Source organism: Myxine glutinosa, chromosome 7 (genome assembly GCF_964187855.1).
Source record: "Myxine glutinosa chromosome 7, kmMyxGlut1.1, whole genome shotgun sequence".
Lineage (NCBI taxonomy): Eukaryota > Metazoa > Chordata > Myxini > Myxiniformes > Myxinidae > Myxine > Myxine glutinosa.
The window spans coordinates 147,164,244-147,183,113 of record NC_136267.1 but is presented as its reverse complement, the minus strand read 5'-3'; the positions used below and the strand labels follow the sequence as shown (position 1 = coordinate 147,183,113).

The following is an 18,870-nucleotide window of genomic DNA, read 5'->3' as shown; positions in this document are numbered from 1 at the left end:
ATAACCCACCTTTATTTAATTTTCAGTGTGTAAATGTTGTGTTTCATTTTTGTGCTCTGCTGCTCTTACTGTCACAAAAAAGCATCAAACACTATCTCCAGCTTACATTTGCAAATTTAATTTTCATCATCATCATCATCATCATCATCATCATCATCATCATCATCATCATCATCATCTGCTCTTTACAAGGTGTCGGTGCTGCCAAATCTTTTCCTGGATTAGGGTTATGCTGCGTGCTTTGTCATTGCCTTCCCAGCAGTCGGAATTCCCAGCAGAAGGAATTTGGAGTTTCTTCAGAGTGCCGGTGATGACTCTTGAACTACTCTTTGAGAAATATACAGAGGGATCTTTAACGTCCACCCACTGATGCTAGCAGACAGGAACCCCATTTTAACATCCATTTAACATTTTAACTAGCATCCATTTTAATAGCACAGACATTAGTGCATCACCGTGCCTGCAAAACGCCAGGGTGGCAGTTTATAGCTTGGTTGAGTTTAAAACCTCGGCTAGACAGCTTGGAGGCAAGTGTGCGTACCTCAAGGATATCCTGCCAGCTCTGACAGTTGTTAGGAGCCAACTAAAGGCACAATTTTCCAGTCTCACCTCTTCTCTTAGCTTTTCAATCATTCTTCGTCCTTCTTCAAGCATACTTTTAACTCTGCCGCCCTCCTCCCAAATTCCACGACCTTCCCTTTTCTCTCCTCTCCTCCCCAATCCCATTGCTTTTGCTTTTTTCACATGGAATTAAAATCTTCCACATGTAACATGTGTAAACTTCCAAAAACCATGTGTGACCATGGCCCGTACTTGATTTGCATAAATAACTTCATGAATACATCATTATCCCCACGCTTAAAAATAAAAATAAACGGGGAGATATTGTAATCGGGTCTGCATGTCTGTCTCTGTCCGTCCGGCAATATCCTCTTAAATGGTTGTGCAGAAATTCACCAAACTTGGTGGTTATGATCGCCACCTGGCAAGAAGGTGCGAGAGCAGTGTCATTTTCGACCATGCCCCTTGGGTCCCTGGGCGTGGCCAAAAGGTCAAATACCAAAAAATGTACATTTTTATACATTTTTAAAATGAAACTTTAATTATGCAATTAACATTGAGGGTACGAGGTACCCGTGCTACGCACTGGTGGGAGGCCGTAAGCAAACAGACAATGCAGAAACGGTGAATGCTAAAGCATGAAACCAAGAAATTACACATTCCTGTGGCACCTTCAGTTGCACGTCAGACATGGACAGCAGGTTCGTGAAAGACTTAGGGTAAAAAAAACGACGGATGGAACTAATAAATTCCACATTCCTGTGCCACCTGTAGTCGAACATCAAGCGTGGACAGCAGGTTCGTGAAGGACTTCCATGAAAAACGTACCTGTTTGAATGGTTCCATACCCAGTCAATGGCGAATCTGCATGTGGCGATCTGCGAATGTCACGCTTAGAACGTAGAAACCCTCACTGCATTTTGTCATTCATTTGAACTCAATATCTCTTTTTTCATTCCAAACAGCATAACTCCAATCACAAATTAAATAGCATTAATATCAAAAATAGACTTTTAACAACATTCGTGACATAAACAAATATTTAAATCCTGATGTGAAGTTCCGTACAGTTGGGTGAATACAATTACGAATTCAAAATCGTAATTGTATTCACCCAATTCCAATCATCAATTGATACTTTAACAAAATACTGTTTTAAATGGTTGTATTGGGATATTATCAAACCCGCTCATTGCCGTAATCTGTCCACTTCGCATTCGCGGCACTTCCGCATTCACGGGATGACTCATCAGGATTTTCCTCAATTCCGCAATGAAATGTTCATGAAATACTGTTCAGCCGTTTTTAATTTTCATGTCATGTTCTTTTGGTGAATTATCGTAGGATTTTACTGCAGAGGTTCCAGGAAATCGTTGCGATCGGTGCAGCTGTTTTTGCGGTATCCGGGACAATAACGTTATGCGAGAGTCCAAACCTGAAAATGCTGGAGACCAAAGCTGAAATTGGAAAAACAATATAGCCTATTTTACTCCAGGGGGTCCCAGGATTACCCACCCAAAATATCGTTGTGATCGGTGCAGCCGTTTTTGCGGTACCTGGGAACAGACGGACAGACATTTGGTGAATTATAGTAAGATAACAATTGTGTAACATTTTTGGGGGATTTGACCACCAGTAGGCAAAATTATTTAAGCCTCCATAGTCTCAGGTTTTTAAAGGGACCACGGGGGTAAAAGCAGAAGATTGTTTATGCAACTCAACATTTGATGTTTGGTTATTTCTGGTAGAACTTTTTAGCATTTTTCAACTTTGCTTTAGGAGGGAAGTGTGGGGATTTGCAATGGCGCCTTTTGAAAGGGATGCTTGTTCCTTATTTCCCACGAAGAACTGTGGCCTAGAGGTTGTAGGCTTAATTTTCCTTTAAATTTCTTCCTTCTCAGCATAGGCTTCTTTGCATCGTACTTAACTCAGCAAATGTGATTAACCCGTCCGCCCATGCAACAGGAAGTGTGTGTGTGTGTGTGTGTGTGTGTGTGTGTGTGTGTGTGTGTGTGTGTGTGTGTGTGTGTGTGTGTGTGTGTGTGTGTGTGTGTGTGTGTGTGTGTGTGTGTGTGTGTCGTTGGTTGTTATCCCCATATGTGGGTTTCAGAAGGTGGAGCGGAGTCCTCCCAGATCTCAAAGTACCCACTTCCATTTCTGTAAGGGATCAGGATTCGTGGACCAGTTTGTGAAGTTTTCCTATTCTCAAGGTTTTGTTCCGTGGGCTCTTTTGAGGATCGTTACCGAGCCTTGGACAGCTTCCGACTGCAGTTCATTTGTCTTAATATTCCCAGGGAGGTTTTTAAGATCTCTCTGTAAGGTTCTTTTTTATCATTCTCGTTGCTCCAATTAATCAGTGGTAAATTCTGGCACTCATCAGCATCCAGGATCTTTTTGCTTCATTTTTGAGAGCTTGGTATTTGGTCATTTTCTTGATTTCTGCATTGTTTAGGCCAAAATTGCTGGGGGCTGACACTTCAATTAGCAATTCATTATTTTCTTTTTTGTATCTCTACTACATCCGGTTACAATGCTTTGGTTTCTATGTTCCCTTTTGATGGGATCAATATGTCATACGTGAGCATTACTTCCTTTTAGTGATTGCCTTTGGTTCATGTTTCCACGAGTTTTCTGGAACTGGGATATTGAGATTTTTTGCAGATGTGCCAGTGGATTACTCAACATACTTTGTTGTGCCTTTGGGTGTACAGCTGCTCTGACATGAGTTTTTTTTACATCCCGTTAGGAAGTGGCTCGCACTTCCTGTTTCTACCTTGCAGAACCTACACTTGTCCGATTGACACAGTCCCGCCATTTTCTTTAAGCCGTTGGTGTAGTGTCCTTGGTCTTGGGCATTTTTAATGATTTGCTGTCCGTCCCAGTTGAGCACCTCTTCTTAGCCATACCAAAGAGCCTTCTTTGTTTACTCCCAATCTGTCCAACTTTTTTTTTTTTTATACCTTCCTGCTCTTTTATCGTTTTCCCAGTTGTCGGTGTATATCTATTGATATTTCGTTTTGTATTTTTATTTCTTCTTTTTTGCAATTGTTGGGGCTGTACTCTTTGTTTCGGTTTCTTGTGTGACATCTTCCATTCGCACCTGTCTCTGAATATTTTTTGCTTGGTGGGTTATGTATACCTTCTCTGGTTTGTTGTCTTCGTGTTTGCTTACAAATTTGATTCGGTAGTCTGTTGCACTTTTTACATATTCAGCCAATCCTACCGTTGTCATTCTGTGCACTTGGTTGAGCTCCATCAAGTGGCTACCTCCCCTTCGTCTCGGCAGGTACATTCTCAGCATGCATTAATTTTTGCAAAACATTTTATGGAGGGTGAGGAGTTTCCTTGTTTTGATATCCAGTTTATTGACTTCTGATTGTAGCCAGTTTATTAATCCGCAGCTGTATTGGAACACTGGTTGGTTTCTGGCTTTGATTTTGATCCTTGGAGAAAGGTATGTTTTCATTATCAGCATCGTTCTATGCAGGTATTATTTGGTAATTGTTTGCACATTTGTTTGTCACATATTTGGTTGCCCTCTTTTACTCTGAAGTATTAATTTGTATGATGCTTCATTGTCTAGTTCCTGTGCTGTTGTATTTGTGTCAATTTTATGTTGTCCATTTTTGTTGCTCTACCTTGTATGAATGTGCACTTGGCACATTATCCAGGTAAAATTCCATTTGAATGGGTGTCTGTTTTTTTTAACTGTTAACCATTTGAGCTTTTGTCAAAGTTTTGTTACAAGAATATGCAGAAAACTGATGAATAAATGATGCTTTTTTTTTTTTTTTGCTCACCTGGAACTAAGTTCAGGGGAGCTTATGCGATGGTGCCTCGTCAGTCCGTCCATCCGTCCGTCCGTCTGTCAGTCCGTAAACACTTGAAACTTCTTCTCCGAAACCGCTGATGGGATTGTGACCAAATTTAGCAGAAATTATATTTGTTGTGTTGTGACTAAAGTTTGTTCACGGCATTAAAAAAGTCGGGGTCTAAGGGGGTCTACTGGGGGTCAAAGTGGATCCAGGTTTGACCCCCCCCCCCCCCCCCCCAAAATAGGAATTTGCCTTCTTCTCTGAAACTACACCCGCATTTCCGATGAAACTTGACCACAACCTTAATCACCTGTGTTGTACCAAAGTTTGTTCCTGGCATTTAAAAAATCGGGGTCTAAGGTGGTCTATGGGGGGGGGGGGGGGAGGGGTGGCTTGTCCCCCAAAATAGGAATTTGCTTTTTTTCTCAGACCATGCATACACAATTTTGATGAAACCTCACCACAACCTTCATCACCCGTGATGTACCAACAATGCTTGTTCAAGGCATTAGACAAATTGGGGTCTGAGGAGGTACTCGGGGTGGGAGGGGGGGGGCAGGGGGTTGCCCCCCAAAATAGGTATTTTTTTCTTTGTTTGTTTAACGTCTTATTTAACTTATATTCTTATTTAAGGGACAGAAATTAAATACAAGTTTGTGTGGCAAGGGTGCCCAGAAGGCGTGAATGGTGTTGGTGTCCTGTTTTCTGAGGAGTTTGTAGACAGTGTGGTGAGTGTGACGAGAGTGAGTGAAAGGTTGATGATGGTGAAAATGATGATTGGAAAGCTCTTGGTGAACGTCATCTCAGGATATGCTCCGCAGGTTGGTCGGGGCGATGAAGAGAAGGACAAGTTCTGGTGTGCAATAGAGAAGCTGATGGAAAACGTGAAAGATAAGGAAGTTGTTGTGGTAGGAGGAGACCTAATTGGACATGTGGGAAGGAGTATGGACGGTTTTGAGGGAGTTCATGGGGGTTACGGATATGGTGTGAGAAATGGAGAAGGTGAAAGGATTTTGGAGTTTGCTGATGGAGCTGATTTGTTGATTTGTAATACTCAGTTCCAGAAAGAGGATAATAAGCTTGTCATATACACGTCAGGTGGGTCGACGACAACCGTTGACTATCTGCTGGTGCGTAGGCGAGATAGGGGGCACCTCCGGGACACAAAGGTGATCCTGGGGGAGGAGGCTGTTTCACAGCACCACTTGGTTGTCTACGACATAAGGGTAAAAGGTGTGAGGAGAGCTCGGCGGGTGAAATACCAACCGAGAAGGAAGGTGTGGAAGTTGAAAGAGGTGCCAGTGAGGGAGGCATTAAAAGAGAGGCTGAGTATGGAAGAGGATGATGTGGTTGAGCTTGAAAGTGGTTGGATGTCAATGAAAGATAGTCTGTTGGGAGCCGTTGGTGAGGTATGTGGATGGACAAAAGGACCACCGAGGCACTCGGAAACATGGGGGTGGGATGATGAAGTTGGAAAGAAGATTGACGAGAAGAGGAAGAAGTTCAAGGAGTGGCAGAAGGCGAAGTGTATGGGGGCAGAAAAGGCAGAGCATGAAAGTTATAAGGCAGCCAAGAAGGCTGCAAAGAAAGAGGTAGCAAAGGCGCAGGAGGCATGTAGGAAAATGTTCGCAGAACGCTTGGATTTGGAAGAGGGTCAGAGAGCGGTATTCAGGATTGCAAAGCAGATAGCGAAAGCGAGGTGTGATGTAATGGGGGTGAGTTGCTTGAAGGATGAAGTGGGACAAATCGTTGTGCACCCAGATGGAATTAAAGGAAGATGGAAGAGATATATGGAAATGCTGTTGAATGCAGAGAATGAATGGGATGGCAACATAGAAAGTAACCCAGTTTTAGGACCGGCAGAGAAGATAACCGAGAAGGAAGTTGAGGAAGCGATAAAAGCAATGAAGAGTAGAAAAGCGGGAGGGCCGACGGGAGTTGTGGGAGATATGTTGAAGGCAGCGGGAAATTGGGGTGTGAAGAGAATGACAGAGATCTGCAATCTGTTCGTGAAAGAAGGCCGCATTCCAGTGGATTGGGAACTGGGTACCTTCGTCCCTCTATACAAGGGGAAAGGTGAACCTCTGGACTGTGGCTCGTATCGAGCGATAAAGTTATTGGAGCATGGAATGAAGTGAAGGTATTGGAAAGGGTGTTGGAGAGGAGGATAAGGAAGAAAGTGAAGATTGACGAAATGCAGTTTGGATATATGCCAGGAAGAGGAACGACAGACGCGCTTTTTATTGTGAGGCAGTTGCAGGAGAAGTACATGGAGAAGAGGAAGAAGTTGTTTCTTGGGTTTGTTGATCTGGAGAAAACATTCGATAGGGTTCCACGTGAAGTAGTGACATGGGCATTGAGGAACTAAAGTTAGGAGTGGAGGAATGGTTGATCAGAGTCGTGATGGCAATGTACAAAACAGCGTGCACAGCTGTAAGGACGAAGGACGGGAAGAGTGGTGAGTTTGAGGTGAAGGTGGGAGTGCATCAGGGGTCGGTACTATGTACACTACTATTTGTAGCTGTGATGGAGGTGCTGGCTCGGAACGTAAAGGAGGGTTTACCGTGGGAGTTGTTGTATGCAGATGATCTGGTGTTGATTGCAGAAAATATGGATGAACTGAAGGAGAAGATGAACAAGTGGAAGGAATGTATGGAGACAAAAGGTCTGAAGGTGAATCTCGGAAAAACGAAGGTGATGGCAAGTGGTAAAGCATGTGGTGAGGTGAAAAGAACTGGGAAGTGGCCGTGTGCTGTGTGCAGGAAGGGTGTCGGAGTGAATTCCATTCAATGTACAATGTGCGCTGAGTGGGTTCATCAAAAATGTCATGGTTTGAGAGGGTCATTAACCAGTGTGGCAGCTACACTCAAGTGTAAGGTGTGCACAGAGGGAGCTGCAGATGGAGGAAATGTTGAGTTGGATCTTGGAGACGGCATGAAGCTGGAAGGTGTGAAAACATTTTGTTACTTAGGAGACATGCTGAATGGAGAAGGTGGATCAGACTCGGCAACGGTTGCGGGAGTGAGATGTGCATGGAAGAAGTTTCGGGAATTGAGTGGCGTGCTGATGAGGAGGGGAGTGTCGTTGAGGCTGAAGGGAAAGGTGTATGCTACATGTGTGAGAAGTGTTATGATTTATGGGAGCGAGATTTGGGTAATGAACGTAGAGCAGCAATGAAGACTGGAAAGGGTGGAAATGCGAATGGTTCGGTGGATGTGTGGAGTATCGTTGAGAGAGAGGAAGACAAATGATGAATTGCGAAAGATGATGGGAATAGGAGCCTGTGATTGATGCTGTGAAGAGGAACAGCTTGAGATGGTTTGGTCATGTGTTGAGGAAGGATGAAAGTGACTGGTTGAGAAGAGTGATGGAAATGAATATAGAAGGAAGTAGAGGACGGGGAAGACCGAGAAAGACTTGGCTAAAGATGGTGGAAGAAGAAATGCGGGCAAGGGGGTTAACAAGGAGAGATGCAGAAAATAGGGCAAAATGGAGAAGATTGTCATGGGGACCCCAAGGCTAACCCCTGCTCTTGCAGGAAAAATGGCCTTAAAATGCCTGTTGTTGTTATTGTTGTTGTTGTTGTTGTTGTTGTTTTAAGGTCTTATGCTTATGTTAGTATGATTCTACATTCTGCCCTGTCTTCTCGCAAGCATTGAAATTGGTTTAAAATACCTTTAATCAGTGCAGTATACTGTTTATTCTACCAGGTGAGCGCCAGGGGTATTGCCCATATGTTTTTCTTTAGCTGTTGTTTTTCCAAGTATGGTTTGAGTGCAAAGCGGACGCAGATGGGCTTTGAATTTTGAGATGCTTTCTCGTTGGTTTTTATTATTATTATTATTATTATTATTTTGAGTCTGACAGGGTGGTTCAGTCTTTGCTCACTTAGCTTTGAGCTGTCTCGTGCTGGGTTTGATTCTCAGCCTGACTCTTAAAATAACTAGATGATATTCATAGAATGCTTGCCCTGCACAGTCAACTTGGTGCGAGCCAACTCTTGTTTTTGAACGTTTTTTTTTTTCTTTGATCCAATATGGCTGCCAGACCACATGAGCGATGACATCATAAATTTATATTCTCTAATATAATTGTTGCATAGATCACGCTCAATAAATTTCAAACTGATCAGACTAAGCGTTGTCCCTGTCGAATTACGACATCACAATTATGGCACCAATGACATCATAATGAGCAACACCTATTCCCCACATGGAGTTCTTTACAATGAGCCACGTTTCAATTTTTTCCATGGAGTGGTTTTGGAGATATAGAGGTGCAACGTTTTTCGGGTTTTCCAAGATGGCGCCTGTACCACATGACCTATGACGTCATGATTATCATTAAAATATTCTACAGGAGGAGCAGCTCATATTCTGAAAATTTCGTGTCCATCGGACTAACAGTTGCAGAGGAATTTTTTTTTTTTTTTCATACTGATCTGATCAAGCATTGTACTTGTCAAATTATGACGTCGTAATGAAGGCACCGATGACATCATTATCAACATATCTTATTCCCCATGGGGAGTACTTGACAATGATCCATGTTTAATTTTTTTCCATTGAGCGGTTTTGGAGATATATAGAGGTGTAATGTTTTTCCACGATGGCGTCCATACCACGTGACTTATGATGTCATAATTAGGAATAAAAAAAATTATACAATTCCGTGTCAATCGGACCAAAGGTTGTCGAGAAAATTAATTTTTAAAATGCAGACACGTACGCACGCACGTACGCCACACCTAGGCACGCACGCCACACCTAGGCACGCACGTATGCAACCGAATGCTTAACCCTGGTTTTCGTTTCACGAGCGCAGTGTAATAATTGTCACATTGGTTATTTTGCCAGAACGTCATTGCATCGAATAGTGTGCCGTCGTTTGTATGGATGTTATGCTCGGGGCTCGTCTGCTGACTTTTGCTGGTGGATGGGAAAATTCTAGCGATAGTTTTCAATGAAGAATAGGCAAATTTTTTCCGGCACTGAACAATTTTCAAATTCCCACTCTAACATAACTCCAATCAGTGAATCGGAGATATTTATTTATATATTTAGACTGGTTCCTGAAAGGCTTTCACCAACCTTCCTCTCTACTTGCTGCAGACCACATAAGAAGGTGGGATTAATTGAGGTCATTAAAACAGTAGTCATAGATTGTTGTTGTTATTTTGGTTTATGGACCGACATCTTTAGCAACTACGAGTATACTCGTACACAAATCTTTGTTGGGTTACCCGTGCCTCATGTGTTACTGGATGCTTTCAGCAGGACCCAGATGCAACACCAGCGTCCCCTTTGCTCGGGCTGAAGCCTCTGCAGCTTCTTGAACTACGTGCCCATGGCCATTACGGCACTGTCTGGAAGGCGCAAATGCTCAACCAGCTTGTTGCCGTGAAGGTTTTCCCTCTTGGGGTGAGTGAATGAATGAATGGTCGTTTTAAGGCCATTTTCCCCGCTAGAGCGGTGGTTGGCCTTGCGGGCCCCATGACAATCATGGTTCGCTGTTTGAGGCAATGTTTTTATGGCCGGATGCCCTTCCTGACGCCAACCCTTGGTCACGCTCTTAAGATGCGCAGGGATACGGTGTACCTATTCTAAATCGGGGTACACACCGTGATCATTCATCCCAGCAAGCTGGTACTCAAATTGCCGACCTCGGAGGAATGGCAGGCTGAGTCAACCCCCCTGGCGTTAATTCAGCGATCGACCGGGATTCGAACCCAGGATCCTAGGACCCCAAGCCGGCACCCTAACCGCTAAGCCAACACCAGGCTTGACTGGCGTGCTGATGAGGCACATTGATGAGTCAACAGCACATTTTACTTCCTGCTTTCTTTCTCCCCCAAAATCAGCAGCGGTCTGAACTACAATCTCAAGAGATGGCCGTCAGCCTACTCGGGGCTATTTTAATATGACGTCACCACAATTTCTACTCCGACTTACACATCTCACTTTATTACAGTCTCCTGCTAAAAAAAATTTGGACGAGGTCGGGAGGAAGGCTAAGAACTTTCAGATCATCAGATAGCAAAAGACACTGATTTATTTCACACTCACCACTCATGTTTTGTTCTTACCTGGGAACCGTGTTTGAAGTGCACTCATATCAAGGATTAATCAGTGTCCTATATTCGAGTTAGAATCTGGTTTCAACAAGTGTTATTTTTCACATAATGTACAACCTATTAGTCCTTCCACCACACAGCAAGAGATGGGTGAGAATATGGAGAAGACTAATTGATACATTTTCCTTTTATTTTTCAGCTGTTTTTTTTTGTCACGTTTATTTCGAGTACAAAGCGGACATGGATGGGCCTTGCATTTTGAGATGCCTTCTAGTTTTCCTCTGTCATCACACTTGCATTTTGGGTTAGGACTCGTGTAACGGGCCCACCCACATACATGTGTTTTTTTTAAAAGGGGCAATTCTGTTTCGGATCATTTTTTAATACCTTGGACAAAATTCTTTGCTTCTTTTGTAAAGCAAAATAAATGTTTTCTTGTGAGCTGCTCACTCCCGTTAAAAGCTCCCCCCCCCCCCCCCTTCTCTTTAATTTAATTTAATTATATTCTATTCATTTCGTATTGCTCTTTGCTCGTGGGTTCGTAACAATTTTCCATTTTCTCTAATGGTGGCTTTTTTTGTTTGTTTGTTTTTGTTTTTGTATACAAGATCGAGGCTCGTGAAAGAGCTAACATTAATCGCACAAAAAGGCAACCGACACAAAAAACACAAAATAAGGGGAGCGGAACACAAGATGGGGAGAGAGGGGGAAGGACACAAACACAACATTTGAGAGCAAGGACATCGAGAGAAATGTGGGAGGGAGAGGGCTTGGGGGGAGGTGGGAGAGGTATAAAACACATCAACACTGCAAGGACTTCCAGGAAAGAAGTTGGAATTTCAAAAAAAGTGTATCTGGGGTGTATTAGCGGGGGTAGAAAAGATCAAGGTTTTCAATTGTTCCAGAGGCGGGAGAAAAGGGGAATGAAAGAGTGAAGGTGAGCATTAAGGTGGTCCAAAAATGCAAAATAAATCACTTTTTTATCTGGATTTTGATGCTCTATTGGATTATTGTTAGAAATGGTCTAAATCATTCACCCAAAAAATATTTTGCATCTGAGTCATCTATAAACTCATACACACATCACACATACATCACACTAACTCCAAGATGCTATGCTTTTTATGTCATTATATGCGTACACATCAACATAGGTCTAGAACTTGAAATGCCATGTCCTATCCAATTATTGTTCGTATATCTTTTATCAAGATATTTATGGAAATGGTTCAGATGAGATAATTTACTTGATGCCTGTGCCGCATTTAAGTAACATTATGTGAAATCTGTAATAAATACATTTGTGTCACATGATTTTAACTTTTGTCCATATTTGCCGAAAATAGCCAAATTTGGTGAAAAACGCCATATTTCAATTGAAGTGTGAATGAGTTTCTAGATGGAATTGAGCGAAAATATTTGGTGGGTGAATGTTTTAGACCATTTCTAACAATAATCCAGTAGAGCATCAAAATCGGAGAGATCGATGTTTTTTGGACCACCCTAGTGAGCATAGAGCCTATATTTTGGCAGTTTAACCATAAGAGGGTTGCTGGCAGATCTTGTGCGACCTGTAGGAATATTAGGGAGACAGAGCACAGAGAGAGCTGGGGGAGAAAGGCCGGAGAGGAGTCGGTAGAAGACAGAAAGACCACCAACCTGCCTGCGGTGAGTGAGTGAAAGGCCCTTGGAGTTAGCTTCATCGCAGGAGATTCCAATGATTCTGAAAGCTTTGGTTTCAACAGCGTAAAGCCGAGCCAGGTGTGAGGCAGGAGCACCGGCCCAGAGGGGGGAACAGTATTCCATTGAGCTGCGGATGAAAGCCTTGTATGTGGTGAGGAGCTCAGGTGTGCCAAGGAAGGACTTCGCACGACGGAGGATGCTGGCTTTAGAGGCCAGCTTGGAAATGTGGTTATCCCAAGAAAGATCATGGCAGATAGTGAGACCCAAAAGCTTGAGCGACAGAACTTCTTGGAGAGGATTGTTGAGAAAGTAGATGGGAGGGTTTTCCATTCGGTCTTTTCGGAGAGACATAGTAAGAGTGTGGGATTTGTCAGGATTGAAAGACATGTTCCACTTGTTTGACCAATCTGTGATTTTGTCCAGGTCTGCAGAGAGTGAGGAGGCTGCAGACTGCCGATCTGAGGGATGAGGAATGGAGCGGCAGATAGTGGAGTCATCAGCAAAGAGATAGAGAGGATTTTCCAGAGAGTCGGAGAGATCATTGATGAAGACCAGAAATAGCACAGGGCCCAGAACACTACCTTGGGGAACTCCAGCCAGAACAGGAAGGGGAGATGAGAGAAATCCATTCAGGGCCACACATTGCCTACGACCAGAGAGGAAGTCCGCAAGCCATGAGTGGAGATTTCCATGGATACCATAGGAGGAGAGTTTGTTGAGCAGAGCTGGGTGCCAGACCGTATCGAAGACACGTGATATGTCAAGGGAGACAGCTCTGATTTCCTGTTTGGCATTGAGGACCTCCATCCATTGTTGAGACAGCAGAAGCAGCATGTCTAGAGTAGAATGGCCTGGTCTGAATCCAAATTGATCATCAGAGCCATTGGAATCAAGCCATTGGAGAAGAGGAAGGATTTGATATCCGAAGCAATGATGGATTCCATGACTTTGCTGATAATTGGGAGCAGGCTGTTTGGTCTGTAGTTGCAAGGATCTGTTTTTGCACCTTTTATGTGTAAAGCGGGAATGTTTGCTGATTTCCAAGATGCTGGCAGATGACCTTGAGCAAAAGAGAGGGTGAAAATAAACAGAGAGAGGGTGAGATAGAGCGGCAGAGCAGGATTTTAGGACCCGTGGGCTGATGCCGTTTGGTCCAGTTGCAGAATCAGAGTCGAGGTTTGACAAAAACTTATCCACCTTGTCAGGAGAGAAGGACACAGAGTCCAGGAGCAGTTGGGTTTGACTGGGAAAGGTGGGAACAGAGAGAGATGGGTTTGGGACACAAGATTTTGAGGCAAACACAGAGTTGAGGCATTCGGCTTTGTCACGTGCGGTGTCAACTGTGTCGCCATTTGAGGTAAGGGAGGGATGGAGGGGGAACAAATACCAGAAACGGATTTGACCAGACGCCACCAGGATTTGGAGGAAGGAGACAGGTTTGAGAGTTCAATCTTGAGTGTGGAGAGATAGTGCTTCCTGGCACTCCTGAGGGTAGACACACACTTGTTCCGAGTTTGGTGGAAGGAGCTGAGATTGCCTTCAGTTGGATTTGCCTTCCAAGAGGCAAAGGCAAGTTGTTTCAGGGCAACTGCCTCACCACAAGATTCAGTGTACCATAGACGGGAGGAAGGGTAAGACAACTGAAGATGAGAGAGAGCAGTTTGCTTTGGAAGAATTCCCAGGAAGAATTGATGTCAGATGCAGTAGAGATGGGAGACCAGTCCAGATGATTGATGGCTACTTGCAGACCGTGCCAGTCAGCCTGAGTGAAATGCCAGACTCGTCGGTGCTGAGGAGGCTCTCTGAGAATGGCCAGAGAGATGTCCACTTTAACAAGCACATGATCAGAAGAACCGATTGGAGCAGAAGAAGAGCAGCAGACATTAGCAGGGAAGTTTGTCATAACCAAGTCCAGAAGAGAAGATACTCCATTGGCTGAGATCCGGGTCGGGAAATTGACAGATTGTGTCAGTCCCAATGAGTCGCAGAAGTCCTTTGCTGAGGTGCCATGGCTGGTGAGAGAGGAACCCACACCCAGCCAGCTGGCATGATGACAGTTGAAGTTGCCACATATGAGGAAGAGAGAGTTTGGATGAGTGGATACAAGTTGGTCCATGTTGTCAGACAGCGAAATGTAAATGGAGTCATCACTGTTTAGAGGACAGTACAGAACACATATGAACAAAAGGTGGGAGCGGAGAGGAAGCCGTAGCCAGAGGTACTCCTGGGGGTGGGGCGGGGAGAGGGCAGTGCAAGGAGAGTGAGGAAGAGCGTTTTTGATAAAGACAGCAACCCCACCACCAGGACGATGCTCAGGTCTATCATACCGGAGGAGGGAGTAACCAGGAAGAGATATTAAGGAATCAGAGACATCTTGAAGGAGGAAAGTTTCTGTTAAGCAGATCAAGTCTGGATTGTCAGAAGCAACCTGAATGGAGAGATCAATCAGGTTTGAGCAAAGGCCCCGGATGTTTGAGGTCCATACCGTTAATGAGGAGAGAGGGGGAGCATCGGGTGCAGGACAGGGGAGGGGAGGGGTAGGGGTAGGGTCAGATGCAGGATGAGAGGGGGATGTAGGGAGAGCAGTTGATCGTGTCAGAGATTACAGAAGAGTTACAAGCGAGGGAAGGATGAGGAGGACCAAAGGTTTGATGGTGATGGGATGAGGCACAGTGAGGGGTTGTTTGAGGGGGGGGCAGAGGAAAGTAGAAGGTTGGGGGAGGTGGAGGTATGAGATGGTAGGGAGACGAAGTGGGGAGGAGGCAGCTTTGAGGTGGAGGTGGGAGGGGGGAGAATTTCGGAGGGATGGTTGGGGGGGAGATTAGAAGGGGAGGGGTTGGGGGGGAGTTTTGAATGGGAGGGGCAAGGGGGGAGTTTAGGAGGGGAGGGGCAAGGGGGGTGTTTAGGAGGGGAGGGGCAAGGGGGGAGTTTTTGAGGGGAGGGGCAAGGGGGGAGATTTGGAGGGGAGGGGCAAGGGGGGAGTTTAGAAAGTGGATGATTAATGAAAGAGAGCTTTCATTTCATTTTTCATTTGTTTTCATTTCATTTTTCATTTCTTTCATTTCTTTGCATTTCTTTCCATTTCATTTTTCATTTCTTTCATTTCAGGCTTTCATTTCTTTTCTCAAGCACTTAATGTTTGAGCAATTTGAGTTTGCTTTATGACGATCGAAAGCTTATTGAGGGCAATGTATTGCTCACTCACAGCTTCTATGCTTACAAGGCCTCGTGGTTCCGGTCTCAGAAGTGGGCGCAGTATCGATGGCCTTTCAACGTGAAACAATGGCTTCCTTCAAGAGAGCGATGGCAGTGTAAAGCATATGAATGTGCGATCGAGGTCATTCTAGTCTCGGTAATCGTTTATGGAGGGAGAATTGTCCACATGAGGAAGACGACCGCGTGATATATGGACCACATGATGTGGAGGTTTTAACTGTGTTTAAGTTGAATTTATTGCGATGTCTCTGCGGAAAAATCGAAATAGGTATGAATTGGCCTCTAACTCGCAAAGTTTTGATCTGTACACACTGCTGTTGTTTTTGATCGAATAAGAATTCTATTCTTTTTTTCATATTAGCTGTGAGTAATAAATGCAATTTTCTTCAAAATGGATTTGAAGCAAGCCACGACCTTTATAATAACAACTGTATCTGCGTATTTCTTTTCTTTTTTTTTATCAACACATGAAAGCACATTGAGCACTTGCTCAATAAAGATGTACGAATGTTTTACTTTGTTAAAATCAGACCTTTGCAAATGAGTGCACATCGTTGTCATTTGCGATAAGAGTGATGACATTTGCTTCATTACTGCAAAACGAGTCCGGCAACAGTGACCTCTAAACAAGAATGTATCAATTGAATGCAGGTTTATTAGCAACAACGATGAACAATCAATCTGCAAGACAAAGAAAGCGATGGTAGATATTAGAATAAGATAATAGATACAGAATATGCAAATGACAATGCGCAGTATTACACAAGATGAGAACGCAATAGAGAACAGCACCATACAAGAGTTGTCTATCTCCCTTTCCCAAAAACGTTCAATTGTGACACAGAATAGAACGAAAACTGGAGACAGAGAAAAAGGATCACATGAGTTTATAATTCATATTCTTCTGAATTGAATCGGGCTGGTGGTTTGATAATTCGCTTCGGGCGGCCCGTCACCACCCGATCAATCGTCGGAGTCCTCTGAGGGCAGTTCGTAATTTCCTGGTCCATTGTGGGAGTCTTCGGTGGGTGGTTCACCATCGCCCTGTCCGACGCCGGAGTCCCCTCCAGCTGGTCCATCATCACCCGAACCGTCAAGGGGGCAGAAATAGGCAGTGACTGTGGAGGTGGCGGTGGTCTGCACATGTGGTTGGTTAGCGACTCTCGCGGGTGGTGTCATCGCGGTGGTGGAGCGGAATGTCTGTGATGGTAAGCCCGGCGCAATGACATGTTGGGGTTCACCCTTCTGGGGAGTGGTAACAGGATTGAGACAGACTCTTGGAGCGGCGATGGGTTGGGTACCAGACATTAAGTATTTCGGTACGATTGGCATAACGCTTGGCAGCATGCCACTTTTGCCAGTCGTAGTGGGAGTTGTCATGCTGAAAGGTGTAAAACGTCGCAGGAACTTACGATTCCGGAGAGTGATTCTTCCGGAGCCATCCACCTTGACAACGTATTGATCGAATTGTTTTACCTCAATCACGGTTCCGGTCCGGTCCCATTTTCGTGGTTCCAGGCCGGTCTGGTTCTGGATCCGGACATGGTCCCCGACGGCCAGTGGAGGTAGTTTTGTCGTGTGTTCAGAGAGTCTTTCGATCTCCCTGGCATGCCGAATGCGCAAAGCTTCCTCACGATTGTTGCGTGTTTCCCGCCAGGTGTCCGATGGCAAGTATCTGCCTGGGATGATGGGTATGAAGTCCTTGACTGGCCTCTTGAAGATGATCATGGCTGGAGACAACCTAGTGTCCTGATCCGGTGCATTCCGGTACTGGAGTATTGCACGTTGGAACCGATCAGTGTCTAGTTCACCATTGGAACCAGTGTTATCGGTGATCATTCTTTTCGATGTTTTGACTGCGATCTCGGCACGACAGTTGCTGTGTGGGAAGGCAGTGGATGACAACCGATGGTTAACGCCCCACTGACGCAAGAAGTCTTGGGTGTCATGTGCCGTGAATTCTGGCCCACCGTCAGATGCCAATTCGTCGGGGATACCATAAGTGGCGAAGTTCGACCGCAGACATTTCACTAGGCCTTGTGCCCCGCCAGTTGTTAGCTGAATGATTGGCCAATTAGAGTAACGATCAACGGTGACCAAATAACTCCGACCCTTGTGATGAAAGTAATCTGAACAAACGTACTGGAAAGGGTAGGCAGGTTCAGCTGAGGCTGTAGGTGGAGCGCTTGGTTGCGATGGGGCCATCCGATTGCAGTGTGAGCAGCGATTGCGCATCTCATGAATCTGGGGAGTGATTCCAGGCCAAAAGATCGAGCTGCTGGCCCGGGTGGTCATAGCCGTGACTCCTTGGTGAGCAGCATGAAGATTCTCAAGGACAAGCTTCCGTAGCTTTGGTGGGATGATAATCCTCCCCTTGTCGACCACTATGCCATCAATAGTGTAGAGGTGTTCACGGAAGGGAAAGTATTCCAAAATGGACACAGGGAAATCGTCCCGACTGGCAGGTAGACCCTGCTCAATAGAATTGAGTAACTGCAGCATCTGAGTGTCACTTGCTGTTTCGTCCCGAACATCGTCCCAAGTGACGGACCGCACAGAATCGAGCGTCTTGATGGCTGCCATAGAAATAGCCATTTCCATGCCAGTGTCGTCATCTGTGGTCCACAGCCAGTCAGGGTGTGCTGTCATAGTGTAGTCGATGTGGCCACATCCACAATGGAGGAAATGTCATCCACCAGTGGCAGTCGTTCCGATGGTCTGGCACCCGACGGATGTCGTGAAATCGCATCTGGTACGCAGTGTCGTTTTCCCGGGATATGGATAATTCGGAAACGATATGCTAGAGTCCTTTCTTTCAAGTTGGCAAGCCGCGTGTTATGGATGTCCTCTAATCGTCTGTCGCCAAGAAGCTTGATTAAGGGCTTGTGATCGACGGCAATAATCAGGTTCTTGCATCCCAACACAAAATACTTTACTTTTTCCAGGCTGTCCGCCACTGCTAGAGCTTCACCCTCTATCGGAGCATAGCGCGACTCCGCTGCATGGGTGAAGCGGCCTCCAGCAAGGGTGATTTTCCAGCCATCGGGGCAGCACTGTGGGGTTTCACCAGGGCATCTGCAGTGTTTTTGGAGGAGCCAGAAGCCAATCCCATCCTTCGACCAGTCAGTTGCGAGACATGTTGTCCGTTCCTTGTCAAAGATCCGGACCCCATTTGCGACTTCAGATATGATGAGTCGTTTTGATTCTTCGAATAGGGATTGTAGTGTTGCATCCCAGTAGAAGGGGGTGGATGGTTTTAGGAGGTCCCGAAAAGGTCGCATCCTCTCGGTCATGCTGAAGCAGTATGTTACCTGATTGACTAGCCCAAACCAGGAGCGAATGTCAGTAATTGTTTTTGGTGTGGGGAAGTCCTGTATCGCTTGGAGATACCTTTGGCATGGTCGTACACTGTCCATGGTGATCTCGAATCCAGCGAATTCGACCGTGTCCTGACCAAAATGGAATTTCGTCGGATTTTGCGTAATCCCATTTACGGCCGCACAGGTCGAGCCAGTTGCATGT

At 45.1% G+C, this 18,870-nt stretch overlaps 1 protein-coding gene across 3 annotated transcripts in view; it reads left to right on the top strand.

Moving 5' to 3' along the window:
• LOC137415615 (activin receptor type-2A) overlaps positions 1 to 18,870 on the top strand; it is a 187,618-nt gene that overhangs the window by 88,064 nt on the left and 80,684 nt on the right. For 2 of the 3 annotated variants that reach the window (XM_078782391.1, XM_078782394.1), the window contains exon 5: positions 9,650 to 9,796. In XM_078782391.1, coding sequence (XP_078638517.1) covers positions 9,650 to 9,796 — 147 coding nt within the window. The remainder of the gene's footprint in view (positions 1 to 9,649; positions 9,797 to 18,870) is intronic. The other variant, XM_078782392.1, reaches the window with a different exon arrangement.